The 24,208-nt window shown below is 37.4% G+C and overlaps 2 protein-coding genes and 1 long non-coding RNA gene across 55 annotated transcripts in view; 1 reads left to right on the top strand and 2 right to left on the bottom strand.

Moving 5' to 3' along the window:
• Positions 1–2,414, bottom strand: part of WDSUB1 (WD repeat, sterile alpha motif and U-box domain containing 1) — a 46,639-nt gene extending 44,225 nt beyond the window's left edge. For 3 of the 11 annotated variants that reach the window (XM_082691388.1, XM_082691395.1, XM_082691398.1), the window contains exons 1-2: positions 2,213–2,382; positions 1,497–1,628 (exon numbers count right to left, since the gene is read on the bottom strand). In XM_082691388.1, coding sequence (XP_082547514.1) covers positions 1,497–1,529 — 33 coding nt within the window. In that variant the 5' untranslated portion in view covers positions 1,530–1,628; positions 2,213–2,382. Of the gene's footprint in view, positions 1–1,496; positions 1,629–1,724; positions 1,815–1,882; positions 2,097–2,212 lie in introns of those variants that run through there. The other 8 variants (XM_082691389.1, XM_082691396.1, XM_082691392.1 and 5 more) reach the window with 7 other exon arrangements.
• The window catches only part of LOC309844440, a 44,870-nt gene continuing 22,725 nt past the window's right edge, over positions 2,064–24,208 (top strand). For 3 of the 5 annotated variants that reach the window (XR_014300687.1, XR_014300688.1, XR_014300689.1), the window contains exons 1-2: positions 2,235–2,330; positions 23,880–23,986. This is a non-coding gene — a long non-coding RNA (uncharacterized lncRNA). Of the gene's footprint in view, positions 2,331–15,932; positions 16,507–23,879; positions 23,987–24,208 lie in introns of all 5 variants that reach the window. The other 2 variants (XR_014300686.1, XR_014300685.1) reach the window with 2 other exon arrangements.
• BAZ2B (bromodomain adjacent to zinc finger domain 2B) overlaps positions 11,591–24,208 on the bottom strand; it is a 193,494-nt gene continuing 180,876 nt past the window's right edge. For 37 of the 39 annotated variants that reach the window (XR_014300676.1, XM_082691327.1, XM_082691299.1 and 34 more), the window contains 3 exons: positions 17,807–18,072; positions 17,403–17,546; positions 11,591–13,996 (listed from right to left, as the gene is read on the bottom strand). Coding sequence is in view for 38 of the 39 variants with exons in the window: in XM_082691327.1 (XP_082547453.1) it covers positions 13,843–13,996; positions 17,403–17,546; positions 17,807–18,072 (564 nt within the window). In the remaining variant the exon portion in view is untranslated. Of the gene's footprint in view, positions 13,997–17,402; positions 17,547–17,806; positions 18,073–24,208 lie in introns of those variants that run through there. The other 2 variants (XM_082691325.1, XM_082691326.1) reach the window with 1 other exon arrangement.

The following is a 24,208-nucleotide window of genomic DNA, read 5'->3' as shown; positions in this document are numbered from 1 at the left end:
AGAGTCAAATAAATGCAACTCAAATCCGTAGAAAAGAGTCAAAATCAATTTAAGGATTTGCTCAGTGAAAGCTCCTACATTCATATTTTTAAAGGACAAACTATTGTACCTGAGATAAGAATAATTTGGAGAGAAAACACCGATAAGACCATAAACTCTAATGATGATCACAGTCACACCTGACACACCAATAAATTAATGGATAACTCCTGAAAAAGAACACTGTCAAATAACGTCAAACTGATTTGACACTGAACATCCAAAACACTGGGTGTTTATTTCACCTCTGAAGCCCTTCCCTTAACTAATTGTTTCTCAAAAATATCTCACTCCAGATCTGCTAATCCCAACTCAAAAAGATTTTCCACTCTTAAAAAACTGTCTCAGCAGCTCCTTCCACAGAATGGAGCCAAGGAGACAGCTCTGCCGTTCAGATGCATTAACTGTACCTTTCACTCATAAAAACTAAGAAATGGTTTCATTCAAAATTTCAGTGGCAGTGCTGCAAGCTCCTATGTCATGGTGTGCCACCTTATCTGATAACGAATAAAATGATAGAAAAGATTTGAGGTAAAGAACCAATTTAATAAATCCAAGAAAACCAAGAGAAGAAAACCAAAGAGAAAGAGTGGCAAAAAAAATGAACGTAGCCAAGCTAAACTTAAGAACAAATTTACGAATTTAGATTAAAATCCAAACCCTTCCTCAAAGCTTACAAAATACTGTATGTATCTGGCTCTTCGCCACCTACTTCTCAGATCTCAAGTCCTGCCCCTTTCCCTTTCCCTCATTTCCTTCAGCCTGCCTGGTCAAATGGATTCTTAGATCTTCACAAGGCTGTTTCCTCAGGCTGAAATTCTCTTCCCTTTGCTTTTGGGATCCTATTTTTAATTCAGATCTCAACTCCAGTGTCTCTCCTCGGAGAGGGTTTGCCAGTCTAAAACAGCCACCCTCCAGGCTAACATATAACTCTGTTTCAATCCTCAGTGTAGCAATTACGACCAAGGATGTAATTGTTGTCTCTCCACCACGAGGATGTAAATTCCAAAGGAGTGGAGATCTTGTCCATCTTGCTCATTTCTTTATACACAGCACATAAAACAGTGTCAGAACCTAATATGCTCAAATAAATATTTGTTGATTTCTTCCAAATCCACTTGAATTCTACCTCTATCATATATGAACACAACATAAAATTAGAAAATTTAAAATAAAGCTACCAAAACTAAATATAAAAAATTCAGCAGTGGAAAATAATGCAAAATGAAACAATAATCAGGTCTGAAGGAATAGGTATACCCTTAGATTGTAATTCGCAATCCCTTGTTGCTTTGTTTTTTGCAGAATTCTTTACAAATATATGTAACACATTTATATTCATTGTATCCCAAAACTTCAGCGTTTTTTCCCCCCAAACCTCCCTCAACAACGTCTAAAAAACAAGCCAAGATAAAACAAAACCAAAAAACCCACGAAATGCCCTCGTGGATTGTCACCTGTATTACCGCACGGAAAACAAGCAAGATCATGAGGTCTTTTTGAAGAACTCCCAAATCCCAACTGTGCAAAGACACTAGGTAATCTTGCAAACAAACTTCGGCTTCCACACCCTTGTGGCACTCGGCTCCCTTTGCAGTTCCAGACCAAACAGATGGTACAATAGACACATAATCACTTGAATCAAAGTCTGTTTGAAAAGCACTCTCAAGCCTACCACCACCTGCCTCGTCGGGGTGCGAGCGTCCGTTCCACTCAGCCGTCAGGCCGAAGGGTCAGTCCCGGGGCTGGTCAACCCGCCAGTGTCAACACACGCATTCCTATCTAATCCAAAGCAAACCGGAAATGTGCCCCAAATCTCCCCACATAAAGCCCTGCGACTTACTCCCCCGCACGCAGTGACCCCCCGCATGCAGTGTACCCCACTCTGACAGTCGGCCGGCCCTCAGCCAACTGAGCCACCCCGGCAGGCGGACGGACGGTTGCCGGGGAGCCGGGCCTTCCGGGGCGGCGGCATCCGACTCGGCCCAGCTGATGTATCCACGCAACGCCCGCAGGGCCGCCCCGGGCTCCGGGCCCCGGCCCCGGGAGCATCACCGCGCCCCGCTCCCGTCCTAGTCCTGGCCCGCCCCCGTCGCGCGCTTCGAACCAGACTTCGAGAACCAGACCCCGAGCAGGGAGGCTCCGCCAGCTGAGCCCAGCCGTGCTTTCCCACCTGCCGCCGCCGCTGCTCAGCGGGCCCACGGACGCGGCCACCTCCACCTCCTAGACCCAAGCCGCGCGGGATCCACCCTCAGGTGTCCCCAGGCGCGCGAGGACCACGTGACGCGCAGGTGAGGCGGGCGGGGCTGGGAACCGCGGAAACCCTGCAAGAAAGAAAACAGGCCCCGCCCCCCGAACACGCCTCGCGCCAGGGCGCATGCGTGGCCTCCCACCCTCGGCGGCGGGCGTCTCTTAGTACTGGCCTTAGGTCGACCTGAGTTCAATTTTGGGAAGAGCGTTTATTCGCAGTTTTTTCCCAGCTGGGCAAGCTGAAGTCTCAAGGCTCAGCACGTGCCCGAAATATGGTTTTAAAGGTGACATTGTATCCACTCTCTGGCTATTGCAGCTCAGGGTTTTTTGAATCTCCTTCCTCTCTGGTATTTCTGCCCTGTATTCCGTTCTCCTCTAGCCTCCGTGATTGCCCTTTTCTGTTGAGGCTGGCTCTACCCTCGGCCGTCCATAACCTGGTGTTTTCTGCCATCTTTGTGCTAAGGTTTCCCATATCTCTTCAGGGCGGTCCGCTCGCCCCTGAGCCCGAGGGCCCTTTTCACTGGACAGAAACCAATTCCCAGGTACAGAAAACCTTTGCCAAAGGTGGGGCATGGGCAAAATAGGGGAAGGGGATTAAAAGATCAAAAGATTAAAATTTCCAGCTATGAAATAAGACGCGGGGAGACAATGTACAGCATAGGGAATATAGTTAAAATATGTGACGTTTGTATGGCAGCTAGATGTATGGTGATCACTTCAAAATGTATATAAATGTTGAATCATTGTGTGAGTAACTGGAACTAATATAACGTTGTATGTCAGCTACACTTAAAAAAAAAGCCCACTCAGGTAATAATTCCTTTTAGTCTTTCACTCAAATAGATATCAATAATTTTACAAAAAAGCCCTGCGAACTGTCTTTTTAAACTTAAACTTACATCCTGAGTATTTTCCATGTATTTTCTCCAGTAGCTTCATTATTTCCTGCATAAATCCACACTTCCAGAATCATACCATAATTTAGTTAACATTTTCCCCGTTGTTGGATGGTTGTTTACATATTTTGGTGATTATAAATAATACTGGATCAGATGGCTTTGTACATAAATCTTTATCCACTTCATGAACATTTACTAATTAAATTGTTAAATAGAAATGGAGAGGCGCCTGGGTGGCTCAGTGGGTTAAACCTCTACCTTCAGCTCAGGTCATGGTCTCAGGGTCCTTTGAAGGGAGTTTCGCATCTGGCTCTCTGCTCAGCGGGGAGCCTGCTTCCCCCTCTCTATCTGCCTGCCTCTCTGCCTACTTGTGAAATAAATAAAATCTTTTTAAAAAATTAAAAAAAATAGAAATGGAATTACTGGGCATAAGGGTGTAAAATTCCTAATAATTACTGCCACATTGCTTTTCAGAGGGATTGTGTGGTTTGCACAACAACATATGGTTGTGCCTGTCTCTCTTCATTCTTGACAGACTTGATAATATTTATTTTATCTTCACTGATTTGATGAGCAAATTTGTTATAATATTCTAATAAGTAAACTATGTAAAAATAACTCTGCCTACACATGCCAATCTTTTAGCCCAGAGACCTCCAGGCCCATATGGTTTCAGGGAAAGGCAAGTTTAGAGAGAAGAATCCTTCTTGTGGCTGGTCTCTAGTCTATGGATTTGCAATTTATGAGATGTTAATTAAAATATCTTGCCAATATAGTAGAGAAACATTTTAAGAATGTGTAGAGATCTTTGATCACATAAGTGAGCTGGTTATCTTATTTTACACAACAGATAGAATATCAAAATAGTTGGAACTTAAACTTAGAATCTTAAAGATTCATATTTTATGCATTCTTTGCTTTAATTATATAACTGATAAAATATATAACTGTGGTCAATAATTAATCCTATTTTATCTTTACTTTCCAATAATAACATCAGCTGGGGAGAGGGAGTGGGACAGGGAGAAGCAGACTCCCCTCAGAGAAGGGAGCCTGAAGCGCGGCTCCATCCCAAGACCCTGGGATCATGACCTGAGCTGAAGGCAGATGCTTGACCAATTAAGCCACCAAGGCACCCCAAGTTTCATGGTTTTTTTTTTTTATTACACAAGAAAGTATGACAGGGGCACCTGGGCGGCTCAGTGGGTTGGTGCCTCTGCCTTCGGCTCCAGTCATGGTCTCCGGGTCCTGGGATCGAGCCCCGCTTCGGGCTCTCTGCTCAGCAGGGAGTCTGCTTCCCCTCCCCCCTCTCTGCCTTCCTCTCTGCCTCCTTGTGATTTGTCTGTCAAATAAATAAATAAAATCTTTAAAAAAAGAAAGAAAGAAAGAAAGTATGACAAATACTGATGTCCCTTTTGGACAGTTCTCCTCTGGACAATTCTTCAGAAGCCCCGCAGCAGCTTTTCTCTCCTGTGTCACTGCTCAGAATTGTATCACATGCCATGTGTTAACCAATCACTTTCAAGTGATTAATTAATTAAGATTTACCCTCCTGAGGCTAGAAAAGGATCCACATTCCCCTGAAGCATATGGTCAACTAACATCTACTAGAGTAGGTGGAAGGAAATAAGGAGACAAGACAGCTACTACATACGTTAAAGTATCTTCCGCGTGGAAAGTATATAATAGAAAGCTATATAACTCAATAGATGTGAAAGTAAGCCACATCTCAATTGTTATGCCTCAATGTTTAATCCTTTTTAAATAGCATTATTCAGTATATTCACTAGTTAATATTTATCAGCTAAATTTATCCTACTTGGTTAGGTCTTTTTTTTTTTTTTTCTAAGACTTTTTTATTAGAGAGAGAGAGAGCATGCCCTCACATGATAGTTTTGAATGGCTGAATAGAATCTGTTTTTAAAAAGTCATTCTTATACTAAAAAGAATTGAGATTTCCTATAATGAAAATATTCAGAAAAGTGTATTACAAATGCTGAAAGCAATATTTAAAAAGGAGTTGTAAACATATTTTAAGAATTGGAAGAATCCCTAGAATAAGTATACAGCCTCTCAAAACATTATACTGTTTCCATACAAACCTATGTTGTATAAATGCCTCATTATCCTTTGGTGATCTAATGAACTCACCGAGCTTTCTTTTCACTTCAGAACCCAAGATCCATTCCCAGTTGGCTCTAAGCCTTAGGCCTCTATCATTCACTACCGAATTCTCCCTCAAGATTCACCATATTCTTTGATATCTACTACCATGATTATTAGGGCTGTTTTTTCATTAAAGGACATGGTAAGGATTCTGATCGAGGAGGGTAAGAGTACCCTTAGAAATCAAGCTGGATACTTAGTTTAAAATTTAATTAAAATCTTTTTTTTTAGGGACGCCTGGGTGGCTCAGTTGGTTGAGCAGCTGCCTTCGGCTCAGGTCATGATCCAGCATGCTGGGATTGAGTCCTACATCAGGCTCTTTGCTCGGCGGGGAGCCTGCTTCTCCCTCTGCCTCTGCCTGCCATTCTGTCTGCCTGTGCTCGCTCTCTCCCCTTCTCTCTCTCTGATAAATAAATAAAATCTTAAAAAAATAGATCTTTTTTTTTTTAAAGTTAATAATGGGGGCACCTGGGTGACTCAGTCCAGAGGCCAACCCTTGATCTTGTCTCAGGTCATGATCTCAGGGTCATGGGATTGAGCCCACATCAGGCTCCTTGCTCAGCAAGGAATCTGCTTAAGGATTCTCTGTCCCTCTGCCTCTTCCCTCTGCTTGTTTGAGTGCATGCATGCACTCAAATAAATAATCTCTCTCTCAAATAAATAAATCTTAAGAAATAAGAAAAAGTTCAAAAATGAACTACATATAACTTATACCTCACAACACTTTTATTTAGTCATCCAAAGACAACAACCTGAATGATTTTCACATGTATGGTCGAGGTTGAGAAATAACACAGATCTCAGATACTAATTTTGGTATTGCCTTCCCCTTGATTTATCTTTTTTTAAAAGATTTACCTATTTATTAGAGAGAGAGTGGGAGGGAAGGGCAAGGGAGAGGGAGAGAGAATCTCAAGCAGACTCCCTGCTGAGTGCAGAGCCCTACCTTGGGGCTCCATCTCACAACCCTGAGATCATGACTTGAACTGAAATCAAGAGTCAGCTGTTTAACCGACTGAGACACCCAAGTGCTCCTGCCTTCCCCCTTGATTTAAATGCTAAGGTGCAAAGTTCTCTTCCAATGAAGGTCTAGAGGATCCAAATTAGCTTTTCCTTTAACCATATATTTAGCCGACTCCTTACCCACCACACTTCCAAGCACTACTTTTGCTATAGTAACTCATAAATCTACACAAGTCCCAGCAATACCTGAGAATTCTCAATATCTTCTATTCACCTGCATATACCTGAGCTTTTTCTTTAGCAGTATCAGTGCTTCCAGCTAACTAGAGCAAACACAAATGTTTCATCTCCTGAATATCGCTCGCTGAAAATAAAATTGGGTGCGGGTTTTACAGTCCCTCGAAAGCAGATAGGGTTAGAAATGACATTTACATTAAAAACAAACAAACAAACAATACAAAATGCACATCAAACTTGAAGCTGCTAATATGAGCAGATAAATTGCTTGATACTTTTCAAAACATGGTATTCAAATTCTAAAATCCGTAATAAATTGTTAGTGAAAAATAATACAAATATTGAACACTCATTGGGAGGTAGGGAAAAAGAATCCTTTTTCACTGCTGGTAGGTGTGTAGACTGGTGCAAATATCTGGAGAGCAGTATGGTAACAGCATGGAACGTGTGCATATACCTAACCTGTGCACATCCTAGAGAAACTTTTATCACACAGTTTGTTTTCTATTGCTATGTAACAAATTACTCAAAACCGAGTGACTTAAAACAACAATATTTATTATATCATAGTTTCTGTGAGTCAATAATTCAGTAACATATAGAAATCAGTTCCATTGCTACATACTAATAATGAGCTATCAAACAAAAATTAAGAAAATAATCCCATTTACAATTGCATCAAAAATAAAATACCTAGGAAGAAATTTGACAAAGGTGAAAAACCTGGAACCCAAATTCTACAAATATTGTATTGATGAAAGACACAAATAAATGGAAAGATAAGATATTCCATGATCGTGGATTGGAAGAATTAATATTGTTAAAATGTCCATAGTATATAAAGCAATCTACAGGTTCAGTCAATCCTTGTCAAAATACCAATGGCATTTTTCACAGAAATAAAACAAGCTGAAAATGTGTTTGGAAACACAAAGACCTGGAATAGCCAAAACAATCTTGAGAAAGAACAAAGAGCTGAGGGCATCATGCTTCTGGAATTCAAAGTATAATCCAAAGTGATAGTAATCAAAATAGTACAGTACTGGCACAAAAGCAAACACTTAGATCAGTGGAATTGACTGGAGGGCCCAAAAAATAAACCCATTCATATATGATCAATTAATTTATGACCAAGGAGGAAAGAATACACAAGGGGAAGATAGTCTCTTCAATACATGGTTTTGGGAAAACTAGAAAACTACATGCAAAAGAATGAAAGTGGACCATTATTTTATGCCATATATAAAAATAAATTCAAAATGGATTAAAGACTGGAATATAAGACCTGAAACCATAAAACTTCTAGATGAAAACATAGCTCTCTAACGTCGATCTTGGCAATATCTTATTGGACCAGTCTCTTCAGGCAAGGGCAACAAAAGTTAAAATAAACAAATAAGATTCCATCAAATAAAAAGCTTTTGCATAGTAATGGAAATCGCTAACAAAACAAAAAGGCAACCTACTGCATGGTAAGTCATACATCCAAAAAGGGGGTTAATATCCAAAATATATGAAGAATTCACACAACAGAATGCAAAAAAAAAAAAAAAAAAAAAGACTTTTTTTCCCCAAAGAATACATATAAATGGCCAATAACCACATGAAAAGTACTCAACATCACTTATCATCAGGGAAATGCAAATCAAAACAATGAGATATTACCTGACAATGGTTAGACTGGCTATTATCAAAAAGACATAAAGTATTGGCCAGGATGTGGAGAAAAGGGAACCCTTGTATACTGTTGGGAATATAAATTGGTGCAGCCCCTATGGAAAATGGTGGGGAAGTTCTTAAAAAACAAAAAATTAAAACCCACAACACAATCCAGCAATTCTATTTCTGGGTACTTATCTGAAGAAAACAAAAACACCAATTTGAAGAGATATATGCACCCCTATGTTCATTGTAACAATAGTCAAGATATGGTAGCAATTCAAGTGTCTGTCAACAGATGAATGGATAAAAAAGATAAGGCACACACAAGTATTACTTAGCCATAAAAAACAATGAAATCTTGCCATTTGTGACAACACAGATGAACACAGAGAGCATTATGCTAAGTCAAATAAACCAGGCAAAGAAAGACAAATACCATATGATTTTACTTTTATGTGGAAAAACAAAACAAAAACAGATTCATAGATACAGGAAACACACTGTTACCAAAGAAGAGAGGGTTTGGGGAGGCTGAAATAGGTGAAAAGGGTCAAGAGGTACGAACTCCCAGTTATAAAATAAAGTCATGGGGATGTAGTGTACAGCATAGGGAACAGAATCAATAATATTATAATAACTTTGTATGATGGCAGATAGAAGCTACATTTATTGTGTGGATCATTTCATACTGTATAAAAATATCAAATCACTATGATGTACACTTGACACGAATCTGTCAACTATCCTTTAGTTAAACAACAACAACAACAACAAAATCCTCAGGAGGGAGGATTAGCTGGGTAGTTTTGGCTCAGGGTCTTTCATGAAATTGTAGTCCAGATGTTGTGTTTAACTTGGGCTGTAGGATCCACTTCTAAGATGCAGCAGTCATATGGTTTGCAGGTTGATGCTAGCTATTGGCTGTTCCAGAGCGCCACTAGAGTGTCCTCATAACACAGTAGCTGGGTTTATCCACAGCAAATGTTCCAAGAAAACAAGGTGGAAGCGGAAATGTATCTCATGACCTAATCTGGGAATTCATAGTCTATCACTCTGTGTGATGTTGGTCACACAGGCTAAGCCTGATACAGTGTGGAAAAGGATTATACAAGGGCATGTGTACCAGAAAATGAAGGTCATCTGGAAACACCTTGGATATGTATGACAACATTCACTGCAGTATTATTTGCAGTGACAAGACATTGCAGGCATCTCAGGTTTTCATTCTTTCCTTTTTTTTTTTTTTTTTAAGGTTTATTTATTTGAGAGAGAGCATGAGTGAGCAGGGGGTAGGGGCAGAGGGAGAAGCAGCGAATCTCCCTGGACACTTCCCACTGAACGCAGAACCTGATCTGGGGCCTAATCCCAGAACCCTGAGATCATGACCTTAGGCAAAATCAAGAGCCAAATGCTTAACTGACTGAGCCATCCAGGTGCCCCTTAGTTTTCTTTCTTTCTTTTTTTTTTTTTAAGATTTTATTTATTTATTTGACAGAGAGAGAGATCACAAGTAGGCAGAGAGGCAGGCAGGGAGAAGGGTAAGCACGCTCCCTGCTGAGCAGAAAGCCTGAATGCAGGGCTCAATCTCAGGACCCCGGGATCATGACCTGAGCCTAAGGCAGAGGCCTCAAACTACTGAGCCACCCAGGCACCCCAGGTTTTCTTTCTTAAGAGAAATTTGAAAGTAAAATGTGGTACATGCCTGTGATGGAATGCCTTGTAGCAGTGAAAAGTAATGAACCACATTTACATAGTATTTTTTCGACTCAAAAGAAATGGAAAAACAAACTTGTAGCATAATGCAACTGACAAAATTAAAAATAATTTTTTTCTCAGTATTTGTAAAGATACATGTGTTGCTAAATAAATACAAAAAGGGTTACCTGGAAAGATATATTAAAAATATTTGTATGTGGGGGAAGGAAATTGAAGAGTTGCTGAGTGAAGAAGTAAAGAAATAAAAGGGTTTTACAAGAATAACGTGAAGAATGTGACATGAATTGAGGAGAGGGGTTACCTCAGTTTTATATAGATGAGGCTTTAAAAAAATTATTTTAAAGATTATATTTATTTATTTGACAGACAGAGATCACAAGTAGGCAGAGAGGCAAGCAGAGAGGGGGAAGCAGGTTCCCTGCTGAGCAGAGAGCCTAATGCGGGCCTCGATTCCAGGACTCTGGGACAATGACCTGAGCCGAAGGCAGAGGCTTTAACCCACTGAGCAACCCAGGTGCCCCTTTTTTTTCTTTTTAAGATAGAGTAGTAGTGTAGCCCATGCAGGTTTAAGAGATTTCACTGAAGCAAATTTTCTAGTAGATAAGGTTCTACTAGTTTCCTGGTGGTGTAAGAAGGAAAACCTTGATTCTGTAAAAATACTTCCTTTGTCTCTGTATTGGAATGAAATTCTTTGAACAGAACACAAACTTCTTTCATTACTCAAATGGAAATATTTAAGATACAAATAACCTTGAGAGAGGTAGCCCACAAAAATTTACGGAAGGAGTAAATGATTGATACCAGATTTTCTTGAGGGTGTTTACTGGAAGGCTAAATGAACAGGACTTGAAATTTCCTTAAAGGGAAATGAGGATAGAAGTGATGGAAAAGAGGAGAACAGGGGGGTACATAAGGTACAGAGGACAGATTAGAGCCTTCATAATTTTGATTTAAATTAGTACTTTTAACAAATTTCATTTTTGGGTTGAAACAAGAAAAAGGGATCATCTTACATAAAAGCATTTATGTAAGTTAGTTCTTATGAGTTCAAGGTATACCCACAGATAAGTGTTTACTTGTTTCATTTTCACTACGGTTATCAGTTAAATAAATATTAAATTACTCTATATACTCTTTCAAACTGATGATTATTTTCTGTGTTTAATAGTAGTGCACTGTTTGGTTATTCTGGTTGGTTACTACTTCAGCGATATTCTAAATGTAATCGTGAGGGCAAGCTAGTGGTTTATAATTTATAGAGCAACTGAAACTGAAATGGAGAAGGTTCAGGTTAAAGCCTAGTTTATCTTAATTAAAGTATGTTGTGTTTACTTGGGATTGTGTGATAACAGAAGGTCAGGAAAACTTTAAATTTGAAGAAAACAATGATACCAGTTTGTGTTTGTTGAAGAAACACCCAACCCAGGGCACTGTGACTGCAAGAGTCATTCACATAACAAATGATCCACAAATGTATAGTAACAACTGTTACCTAGACCAATTGCCCGTTTCTGATCATGCGCAGTTCTGGAGCAGCTACCCCTGCTGAGTAGCAATGAAGACAGGGGGCCAAGGAGCCCATATTGACCAGGCTTTCCTTTTTCCAGAGATACCTTATTTATTGTTAAAAGAAAATTATCACTCTTGAAAAATTGTGCTTTGTGTGTTTAAGTATTTTATTTCTCATTTATGAACTCCTCAGACACCAGACATATTATTATCAAGCTGCTTATATACCATCTAATATAAATTAATGTAAGCATGTATCATCCCTAAGGCACAACACCCCCATGAAGAAGACCCCCCATGGAGCATCTGGCATACCCATAAACACAAAAACCAGACACTTTATTCACAGCACCACCTTGTTCTTTTCTCCACATGGTCTTTTTGATTAAGCACGAGCCCCTTGAGGCATAAGTGCAGTATTTGGTTAACAGAAACTGACATATTTACATAATAACAGCTGATTTCCCTATCAGTCTCCACAAACAATCTCGAAATTTTGGAAAATACTTGGTGGCTTCAAAGCATTTTAAAGTTAGGAATATTTTCTTCAAAACTTTTCTATTCTCACTTCAACTGTTAAAAGCCATTCTTTAAGGACATCATCTCAGGACCACTTCTCCACAAGGCTGTAAGCTCCACGAAGGGCCTGTGCCTGTTTTGTTCACCAGTGATTCCTCAGAGCCCAGCAAGGCATCAAATCATATTTCATGAAGACTTGAACTTGTAGCTCACGACTTACCAGACAAATTTATATGATCAATTTTTCTTATTGACTACTGACAATTGGTTACATATCTACCAATTGAGACATTTCTCATATCAGAACAAGACTTTTAAAATGTATTCTAATATTTCCATATTGAAAATGTGAAAACAACAACAAAATGTGGTCCAGAGAGGCTAAGGCGCTAATGAAAGGCACAAAACTTGACTTAAAACCGCCCTCCTCCGCCCAGCCCAATGTTCGTTGAACTACACAGTCTGCTGCTCCTCCTTTAGGATTTTGTAAAAATCAAATTTAAATTAACTGTCTTTTTGAAAAGAATATATATTCAGGTTCATTAAGAAAAACTAAAAAACTAGTTTGTAAAAGTCTTTTATTGTATCCGTGCCACACATAGTAGTGAAAAATAACACTCCTAAAAAAAAGAATGCTACCTTTTCCACAACATTTGATTTTAAATAAAACTTCAAGTACTCTTACATAGGTACAAAAAAAATTCTGATCTATTTGCCTCCAACAGGCCACCACAACACACAGTAGATAAAACACAGTGGTTACAAATGTTTTTTAAATTTATTTCTGAGGCAAGGCAAATGGGAAGGAAATGTTTCTATGAAAAAATACTGTGTGTGTAGGAAATTGTCACAATTTTATTCCACATGGATACAAATGATTATACTTTAATTTAGGCCCTGGTGGCTTAAAATTATATAACAAAATAGAAAAATGGAAAACTAATATCCCCTACACCCTGTTTCAAAGGCAGGCACTACCAAGATCAAGGAGACGCCACAGTGTTGGTAGAGGATAATTACTGTACAAGCTGTATAGCTATAATTACCTTCAGACTAAAATAAAATGCTACAGTCCTTCTAAGGCATAAACAATAATGTCTCCAAACAATATATACACATAATACATATTTAAAACAAGACTTAATATAAACAATAATGAACAGTATATACATGTCAATTTTTCTTCACTGTCTTGAAATACAATTTAACTACACAAGTGATGCAGCAACATATATATATATATATATTTATATATATATAAATGTACTTGTAACTCTACAGTAAAGTTTATTTTTGGTGCTTTTAGAGCACATCAGTGTAAACAGTTTAACTTGGCTTTGTTTTATATTTTAAAACATTCCTTGTTGTATTTTCAAGATTTAAAGCAATTTTCTAGTTCTTCCTTTTCACAGAAAACGAAGATTCTGGATGTGGTTTAATCATAAATAATTCATAAAATTAAATACATTCACTAAAAAATAAACTACAAAGTAAAAAAATGAAAAATAGATATTTATTGAGAGGGAAAGGAGAACCATTTCCCACATTAGAGCTCTGGTGTTGAATATTCAGTGCGATTTGATATATTTTAATTGCTATTGCACTATAACACCCTTTCCTTTGAAAATTCTTTGGGTGTGCTTCCCTGTTCTACCTAAATTAGCTGATAAATCACACAAACCAATAACCAAGGGCCTTGGTTGTTGTAGGAGTGAAGCCTTTAAAAATGGTATCATTCTTCTGATACTTTTTTTTTGTGATACTTATTTTAAGGAAAAAAAAGTCATTATGTATGTGCCTTGCACATTTATGTAAATACAGTTCACATTGCTGGTCTCATTTGTCCTTGTTTAAAAGGAAAAAAAAAAAGATTATTATAACTTCAGCTCACTTTGAAAATATCTGTCCACTTTTTTTCAAAATACTTCCTCATACTGTGGCCAGCTCTGCCTATATCAGAATCATCTTCATTAAATGTTTCACAGTTGTCAAAAACAAGCCTGACATCTACAGCAAAGGTTTCAAGGTTTGGATATCTGAAAGAAAACACATGATTTAGAGGTTGTTTTTATAGGGTGGCTTTGTTTTAAAAACAAACGAAGAGGTAATAAAAGGTAAAATGAAAAATAAAACTGAAAGAAAAAAGATTAAGATAACTACATTTAAACTGATATAAAACATTATACTCTCTTACAGACGAACAGTAAAAAAAATTGCATGTGTTCTGAACCATGGCAGTATTTTAAAAGATTAAATGGAAAAAACACATCTCTCTGATGATCAAGATATATTTCAACTAACTAGCATTTTCCCCAAACCCAGTTTCCTGTTGTGTACCTAGTGTACTGTCCCAGGACTCATTCCACCTGGCTGGTTTATTAGTTCCTCTGACCAGTTGTGGTACCCTATCATCCACATTCAAAACTATTTAGTTATAGTGGAAATAATGGAAATGCTTTTTGTCCACCAAAAATGTTACATGTGTCCTGTAGCTTCTACATACATCCCAGGATATACTGCTATATTAATTCCTACCCATTTCCCATTTCTGTTCTTCTCTCTTCACATGTGCTCCTACACTCAAGCATTGGAGCATGAGAATCCAAAACCGGCCCAAAAGAAAAAAAACAAAAACCCTCTATCCCTTTATCAGAGACAACATTATGAAAACCTGCCTTTCTATAAAAAGCACAGTGGCTTCAGTGCTTTTTTGGTGGGATAAGCCCAATCTTTGTCCGTAAAAACAGAGCAAAGAGAACAGAACTGTGAATGAATCTGCCTAAAGTCATTGGTAAAAGAGGAGTGGTTTCTTTCAAGCCAACCTAAGTGAAAACAATACATTTTGAAAGAGAGCTTTTAGAAATTTAAATTATTTTTTAATTAACTCTAATGTATGGTAAGCTAACTACTAAAATAATTTATGTATTAGAAATACCCTTGAAGTACACACTGAAACTCTGAGCCTTGGTAAAAGTGGAATTACTTCCTTGATGGGATACCTTGAATAGTCTTCCACTCCTCACTTCCTTCTCCTATGTGCAGTAATAAAATAAAATTTCTCTATCTGTAATGAGCTCACAGAATTAATTCAGACCTTAGGTAACTTCACCCATTTTCCTGTTCTTCTGGGAATTATCATTTTTTAATGAGGGGAAATTCACATAACATAAAGTTACCCATTTTAAGGTGGACAATTCAGTGCCGTCTAGTGCATTCACAACATTTATTATTACCACCTCTATCTACTTGCAAAACATTGCCATTGCCCCAAAAGGAAACCCTATATCCATTAAGGAATTGCTTCTCATTCTTCCCTCTCCCATCCCTGGCAACCACTAATTGGTCTTTCTCTATGGATTTGTCTGTTTGATATAAATGGAATCATACAGCATGTATGGGAATAAATTTTATAAAGTATTTATTTATTTATTTATCTATAAGATTTTATTTATTTATTTATTTATTTATTTATTTATTTATTTGACAGAGATGACAAGTAGGCAGAGAGGCAGGCAGAGAGAAGGGGGAGGGGGAAGCAGGCTCCCTGCTGAGCAGAGAGCCTGATGTGCAGCTCAATCCCAGGACTCTGGGATCATGACCTGAGCTGAAGGCAGAGGCTTAACCCACCTAGCCACCCAGGTGCCCCTATAAAATATTTAAAAGTTACTTTGATAAATATTTATCTCTTTAGACTGGCCCTTACTATAAGAAAAAGTTAATGATTAATGCGAGGGAGACCAGAATCCAGGACAGAATTCTAGGTGAGATTCTAGGTGAAACAAACGCCATTCCCAGTTGATGGAACCCAGAAAGATTCATTAAAGCAACTACTTCCTCCCCTCTATTTGAGAAATTCTAGTTTAAACATTTGAAATACTGTTTGTGAGTTCTGGTTCTAGCTTATTAGTTTGGGTTAAATCAAAGAACTTGAAGTTAGAGGAGCTTGAATCTACTAAATTTTGCTTCCCACAGAGCAGACGTCACAAAAAGATTAAAGAGAACTGCTTCCCTCTCTCTGCTTGCCTCTGCTTTGACTTCCTTCATTCACCAGGACTCATTCTCAAAATGGAACAACAATGTTTGGTAATGTCTAAGCTCTGTGTTCATGTTTATTTTGGGGATTTTGAGGTTTAGGTTCATCCTCCAGCTAGGAGCTAGAGACCTATGTAAAGCCTTTCTGTGAAAGTCTTTGTCCTGGCCATGTTGATTATAAAGTCCATTATGCTACCCACCTAAACATCTTATGTTTTCATAGAAAAAGCAAAAGAACTAATTCATATCTAGACAGGAGCTACTGCTTTTTGGATTACATTAGAATCAATAGTTTTAATGGTTTTAAATGTTTTCGAATTTGGGCAGGTCCCTTCTGCAACTTTTTAAAAAACAAAACAAAACAGACATAATCTTTTGAAACATGTGAGACGGACACTGATCGTTATGAGTTAAGTTCTACTCAACTCTTAGAAACTGAATGTAAATAAAGGAGCACAGTGATTTTCACCAAAAGAACATCCAGGAGGAACTAGATAACATACTACATTGTAAGGTAATTACAATAACAACAGTAACAAAGTAATTAAAATCTCTTTTATAGATATTCTTTCAATGCAAAGTTCCTTTGTTCTCCGTATTTTTTTGTCACTTGGCCTGAAGTTATGGTCAGAGATTACATTAAGCTAAGCCAGTAATAAGGAGGAAGATGAGCTTCTTCCTAGAAGAGAACACATACTGCTCGCAGCACGTAGCCATTCCCATGTGGAAAGCTTTTGTGTGAGCTTATTTTGTAAGCGAATGGTCTCATTTTGGGGGCTCCAAAATGGGCTACTGTTCAGAACCAAGTAAACTCCATTAACAGCTGCTATTCTGAGTTTAATTTTACCTAACAAATATCAGTAATTGTGGCCAGGAAGTCACTTTGGTCTTCAGGTAGGATCACGAAGAGGATATGGTAGATAGGAGAAAATAATAGTTTCCTTCCACACTTAATACATACATTTTTAGGATTCTCCAGCAACCCATAAAACTTTTAACTTTTAATATTTAAAAAATTAAATTTTAATTTAACATTTCCAATGACCTTTATCTCTATATTGTAATGACCTGAAAAAATTACAGTTAATTTTTGTTAAATCCATGTGGTATACAATATAAGCTCCAGCTTATGTTATTTACTTACTTTGGGAGGCTTCCCTCTTATTTTTCTTTACCTCTCAGGCTGGGTTTGATGGCCTTCCAATGTCAAAGGCAACTTTATCATACTGCTTTTTAATTGTTTAAACAATTTTAATGGACTTGTCTTCCATACCAGTCTATCTTAGCTAAACACAAAAGTACACACACATACCCTCTCCAAAGGCAGGTCCTTTAATTAATATATTTTTGGCTCACTAGAAGAGTACATATTAGGCATTCAATAATACTGAAGTGAAATTATTTACTTACTGTCCACTACTTAATTTCTCTCTAATTGTGGAAAAATCCATAGGCTTCTTAATAACTTTCTTATAACCAGGAACAAGTTTCAAGTTTACAGGAAGTAGAAAAGGCCATGCATCTTCATGAGTTTCCATTTCAGTAAGGATCATACTTTAAAAAAAAAAAAGTGTTTGAAATCAGTATCTGTGTTTTAGAATTACCTATTTTTACTAAAAACTTAATTTTTATAATCTTTCAGGTAAACACAGTACAAGTTAATTGATTTAAAAAGATGAATTCATTTATTTATACTATAGACTTCACATTTTCCTATTTATATAAATTGTCAAAAAGTTACCTTTAATATAGTAGAAAGTTTCTAAACAAATAAAATGTTATAAATATATTGCACATGCAAACTGAAATAATACCTGCAAAGAGCGAGGTCTTTGGAGTCATCTCTTTTAGGTTTCTTAACAGAAGTAAAACTTTCCTGTTTTGACAAGTTAACAGAAGTGTTTTCCTCCATTTTTCTTTTTTTCAGGTCTTTGCTTCCTCTTTTTAGTGAACTATTTGTAGATGCAGAGTCTTCATCTTCAGTATCCCCTGTTAAAGTTACTTTCTTGCCTTTTTTTGACTCATTAGTCTTTTTTCCTTTGACGTGAAGTTTTTTGATTTTTAGAGTTTGACCACTTGCCTTAATTAAAAAAAAAAAAGGAAATGAGGTATAGGAAGATAACCAAATACAGACTTCCTATTATTCTAAATTATGAAAGTCTGATAGGACAAACAAAAAGAATACTATCTCTCATCTAGAAGTTTACTAATTTAATTTTTTTTATTTATTCATTTGACACAGAGAGAGAGATCACAAGTAGGCAGAGAGGCAGGCAGAGAGAGAGAGGGAAGCAGGCTCCCTGCCGAGCAGAGAGCCCAATGCGGGGCTCGATCCCAGGACCGAGAGCTGAAGACAGAGGATTAACCCACTGAGCCACCCAGGTGCCCCTCCTAATTTAATTTTTAAGAGAGATTAATTTGTTCTCCCACAACATAAGGTTAAAATCTAATAAAGCATGAAAATCTATCTTAAGAATTCCTAAAACTTGAAGATGCTGATCTCATGGTAATCCATCTTCAATACTACAGAATTTAGCAGTATCCTTTTAGTCACTAACCAAATGAGTTTATTTTTTTTTTATTTTTTATTTTTTTAAAGATTTTATTTATTTATTTGACAGACAGAGATCACAAGTAGGCAGAGAGGCAGGCAGAGAGAGGAGGAAGCAGGCTCCCTGCAGAGCAGAAAGCCCGATGCGGGGCTCGATCCCAGGACCCTAGGATCATGACCTGAGCTGAGGGCAGAGGCTTAACCCACTGAGCCACCCAGGCGCCCCTAACCAAATGAGTTTAAAGGTACAAAAGGACTATCTTTTAGAACACAATTAATAACAAAATTGAAAATAAACAAAAAATACAGAGCTTATTAATAAGACAATTGAAGAGGTAATTAAAAAACTGTCAAACATGAAAAATAGATCACAAAGTGTCAAATAAAGAAAAAAATCCTTTTTAAATGATTAAATCCACTGGATAAAGGAAAAAAAACATTTGCTATAAAAAGAGTTCCACTAAATTGTGGTTCCCAGGTATGAACAAAGCAATGGTGAAAAATCAGTGAAAGATGTCTGTTTTTGAGGAAAACAATAAAGACATATTTAAAGGATATGAATTCTAGCTATGGCTCTGTCGGTAAGTAGCTATGGATTTCATACAAAAATATCTGTGAGGTCCTATCTTATGTGTAAAATAAGAAAACTAAGCTGCACAACTGGTAAGTTCAGTCTAGCTCTAAAGTTACATAAACAAACAAACAAACAAACAACAAACACCTCAATGTAGCCTTACTCAAGGTAACTACAACTTGTAGTCAGCGCACTGAAATAACAATGAGCCCTCCTCCCCCATTCAGAAATCGGGAAATAAGTCTGTACTTTGAGAGTTGAATGTTATAATAGATATAATATAATATAATAGATCACAGAAGAGAGATAAGCATTTCCAGAATAGTGCTAACCCTCTTTTAAAAAATTTTTCTTCTTGGGGCACCTGGGTAGTGCAGTCAATTAAGCACCAGACTCTTGGTTTCAGCTAGCGTGGTGTTCTCCGTGTTGTGAGATTGAGCCCTGCCACTGGCTCCATGCTCTGTACTGAGCCTGCAGGCACAGCGTGGAGTCGGCCTAAGACTCTCTGCCCTTTCTCCTGTGTATGCGTGCCTGTGTTGCTCTCTTTCTAAAGTAAATAAAAACATCTTTAAAAAAATTATTTCTTCTCTTACGCAGAATGTTAAAAAAATCAGACTGCAGTATCAGATATTCAGTCCAACCACAATCTAAAGTTGGCTGTATTTTTTTTTAATTTTTCATTTTTTATTAACATACAATGTATTATTAGCCCTAGGGGTATAGGTCTGTGAATCGTCAGGCTTACACACTTCATAGCACATACCTTCCCCAATGTCCATAACCCAACCACTCTCTCCCTACCCCCCTTCCCCCCTGACAACCCTCAGTTTGTTTTGTGAGATTAAGAATCTCTTATGGTTTGTCTCCCTCCCAATCCCATCCTGTTTCATTTTTTCCTTCCCCACCCCCCAAATTCCCTACGTTGCCTCTCAAATTCCTCATATCAGGGAGATCATATGATAACTGTCTTTCTCTGATTGACTTATTCCCCTCAGCACAATACCCTCTAGTTCCATCCACATTGTTGCAAATGGCAAGATTTCATTTCTTTTGATGGCTGCATAGTATTCACTATATATATATATATATATATATATATATATATATACCGCATCTTCTTTATCCATTCATCTGTTGATGGACATCCAGGTTCTTTCCATAGTTTGGCTATTGTGGACATTGCTGCTATAAACACTCGGGTGCATGTGCCCTTTTGGATCACGACGTTTGTATCTTTAGGGTAAATACCCAATAATGTGGTATTTGGAGGAATATGGAGGAACCTCCATACTGTTTTCCAGAGTGGTTGCACCAGCTTGCATTCCTACCAACAGTGTAGGAGGGTTCCCCCTTCTCTGCATCCTCGCTAGCATCTGTCATTTCCTGACTTGTTAATGTTAGCCATTTTGACTGGTATGAGATATCTCATTGTGGTTTTGATTTGTATTTCCCTGATTAAAGCTGGCTGTATCCTTGAAATAAAGTTGGCTGAAAACATTTCTTTGGAGTATTTCATAATTTCTTTGAGGATTTCATGAACTTTTCTGGTAATATTTTTAAATAATTGCCCATAAACAATTAAAATTATTTGTTTTTTTTTTATTGGGAGGCTAAACATATAGTTAAGGAGGTATTTTAATTGCCTCAAATAATAAGGCAAACTGTAAATCTAATACCTTCCCTATATCATATCAAAGATCACTCCCCCTTGTCACTAACTAAAATAATTAAATGTTTTACTAAGTCTCTTTTCCATTTAGTTTATTAATTTTTATTCACTAATATCTGATACTCTGAATTTTCATATTATACTAAACTTCTATCACTCTGAAGTCATAGAAAAAGAAAAAAGAGAATGCTTAATATAATGAGGAAAAACTCCATTTAATGAAGACTAAATTAGATTGAATAATTATATTACTTAAAAAGAATAAAATTTCAGGGGTGCCTGGGTGGCTCAGTGGGTTAAAGCCTCTGCCTTCAGCTCAGGTCATGATCCCGGGGTCTGCTCTGTGGAGAGCCTGCTTCCTTCTCTCTTTCTGCCTGCCTCTCTGCCTACTTGTGATCTCTGTCTGTCAAGTAAATAAATAAAATCTTAAAAAAAAAAAAAAAGAATAAAATTTCATGAATAAGAGGCCAAAACTTCTATTCCTTATGTGAACTAAATTATTACTTGGGATCATTTTCTAACAAACTTATAAGAACAACAGAAAACATGAAATTTAAATTACAGAATCAGAAGAACTTTTAGTGTTTCAAAAAAACACTGAAGTTTATATATTTCTTTACTAAATAATGTTTATCAGCTTATCTCATTACACTGTATACATACTCATACTTTTTTTTTTTTTAAAGATTTTATTTATTTATTTGACAGAGAGAAATCACAAGTAGATGGAGAGGCAGGCAGAGAGAGAGAGAGAGGGAAGCAGGCTCCCCGCTGAGCAGAGAGCCCGATGCGGGCCTCGATCCCAGGACCCTGAGATCATGACCCGAGCCGAAGGCAGCGGCTTAACCCACTGAGCTACCCAGGCGCCCACATACTGTTTTTTTTAAGACTTTATTTTTTAAGTAATCTCTACGTCCACTGTAGGGCTCGAACTCACAAACCCAAGATCAAAAGTCACATGCTCCACTGACTGAGCCAGCCAGACGCCCCCACAATTCACATACTTGTAAAAGCAAGCTTTTTTTTTTTTTTTTTTTAAGATTTTACCTATTTATCTGAGAGAAAGGGAGAGAAGGAGAGAGAGAAAAAACACAAACAGGGGCTAGGGAGAGAGGGAGAGAAAGAGAGACTGAAGCAGACTCCCTGCCAAGCTAAATGCGGGGCTTGATCGCAGCACCTAGAGATCATGACCAGAACTGAAGGCAGATGTTTAACTGCTTAACCGAATGAGCTACCCAGGCACCCCCAAATGCAAGTTTTTATACAGTTACTCTGTTGCCTGATTTACTTTGTTCTGGCACAAGAGAAACCCCAATCCCTACCCTTCTTCTCTATCCTCTTATAACCAAAATTCTAAAAGGATCTTCAGTATGTCTAAAGCAGGACCAGCAGATAACACATACAAGGGCACATTTCTGTTGTTTATATATTTATATACCAGAAGTTTGTGACTTGGTGGCTTACAGGCTGTGATCCCACAGAATGTGTTGCTGTTTGGCTCATATAATACTTGTAAAAAGTCTTGAGTTTTTTGCCAACACTAAACATTTGGGAGGATATGCATAAAAATCCATAATCTTGAAATACTGGTAGATCCTGGAATGTCGGGCCCACATGTCTACATGACAACACCCGGCTGGAGTTGAGTAATGACTGTTATATTGTAATTCAGGCATAGCTTTCCTATTTGTCACAGACCCAACTCTTTTGTGTTATTTGCCTGGCTTTTATAGGTATTGGAGTTTGAAACCTCACGTGCATGTGTCTATGAGGATATATAAATATGTGTATGTGTAGATATAATATATCTAGACATATACATATGTCTTTTTGATTCTATTGTCCAGTGAGATATATATAAAAACAAATACATCTATAAATTTAATAAATATAGATATAATAAAGTATATGTATATATAATGGCATGCACATACATATACACAGAGTAAAAATACTTACAATGATATATGCATAAATGGCCATTTGAGAGCAATATAGTATACATACTAATAAAAACTGAATTAACTGAAAAGACAGTTTAAAAACATTACCTCTAAATGTTTAATATTTGTTTATTGCTATAAGAAACAAAATGCCTAATTCACTACATTTAAAAACCAGAGAGCAGAGGCTTAGAAATCTGCACTACATAAAGCACTTGGATTAGATCATAGATCATACATCTCCTAGTCCACTCCTTGAAAGACAGATAGCCAAAATTCTATTTTAAGCAAATTTACTGAAAATAAAACCTCCTATAGTCTACCAGACTGAATTTTTTAGTAATTAACAAAGCATTAGAGGAAATTTCTATAACTTGATAGTTAAGGAGCTTAAAGATAATTTACATACAACCCGTGAAAATTATTACTGAATTAGATATGACAAAATAATCAAATAATGAAAATTAAAAAGTGATTATTAGTGAATATAATGCCATGTGGGACCCTCTGCTATTTTACAAAATACAAATAGATTATAGAAATAAAAATTATAAAATATATTATAAGTATAAATAAAATATAATAAAGTATTAATATATACATGTCGCAGAATTTTGAAGTCATAAAAATTCTCACACACATGACCATATTTAATCTTCAAAAATCTCTACAATTTAGGGGCACCTGGTGACTCAGTCGGTTGAGCGTCCAACTCTTTGTTTCAGCTCAGGTCATGATCTCAGGCTCATAGGATTGAGCCCTGAGTTGGGCTCCGTGCTTTGCCAGGAGCCTGCTGAGATTCTTTCCCTCCTCTCTTGGCCCTTCCTCTTCTTGCATGCACACGAGTGCCCTCTCGCTAATAAATAAATAAAATCTTTTTTTTTTTTAATTTTATTTATTTATTTATTTGACAGGTACAGATCACAAGTAGGCAGAGAGGCAGGCAGAGAGAGAGGAGGAAGCAGGCTCCCTGCTGAGCAGAAAGCCCAATGTGGGGCTTGATCCCAGGACCCTGAGATCATGACTGGAGCTGAAGGCAGAGGCTTTAACCCACTGAGCCACCCTGGCGCCCCTAAATAAATAAAATCTTAAAAACAAACAAACAAACAAACAAAAAACCTATGAATTAAATACTATCTCATTTTTACAGATAACCCTGAAGTTAAGGAAGCTGCTCCAATGTTAAGAGATCAGGGAGTTAAGAAAAATCAGCAAAGGGATTGAAAAAGGGCAAAGGCAGGAAGATAAGACAACCAGGTAAGTATGATATCCTAGAAGACAAGTGGAAACAGGGTTTCAGGGAGAGGGAGTGTTCCACTCTATCAAATATACCTAATAGGTTAGATGAGGCCTAAGTACTGATCACTGAATTAAGCAATGTGGAAGTCATTTGTGGTCACGATAAGGGCAATTTTGGAGAATCCATGGAGGTGAAAATCTGACTGGAGTAAGTTCAAGAGTGATTTGGAGGAGAAAAAT

Source organism: Mustela nivalis, assembly GCF_964662115.1.
Source record: "Mustela nivalis genome assembly, chromosome: 11".
Taxonomy (NCBI): Eukaryota; Metazoa; Chordata; class Mammalia; order Carnivora; family Mustelidae; genus Mustela; species Mustela nivalis.
The sequence above is the reverse complement of the archived record's forward strand: the minus strand, read 5'-3'. Positions and strand labels throughout refer to the sequence as shown.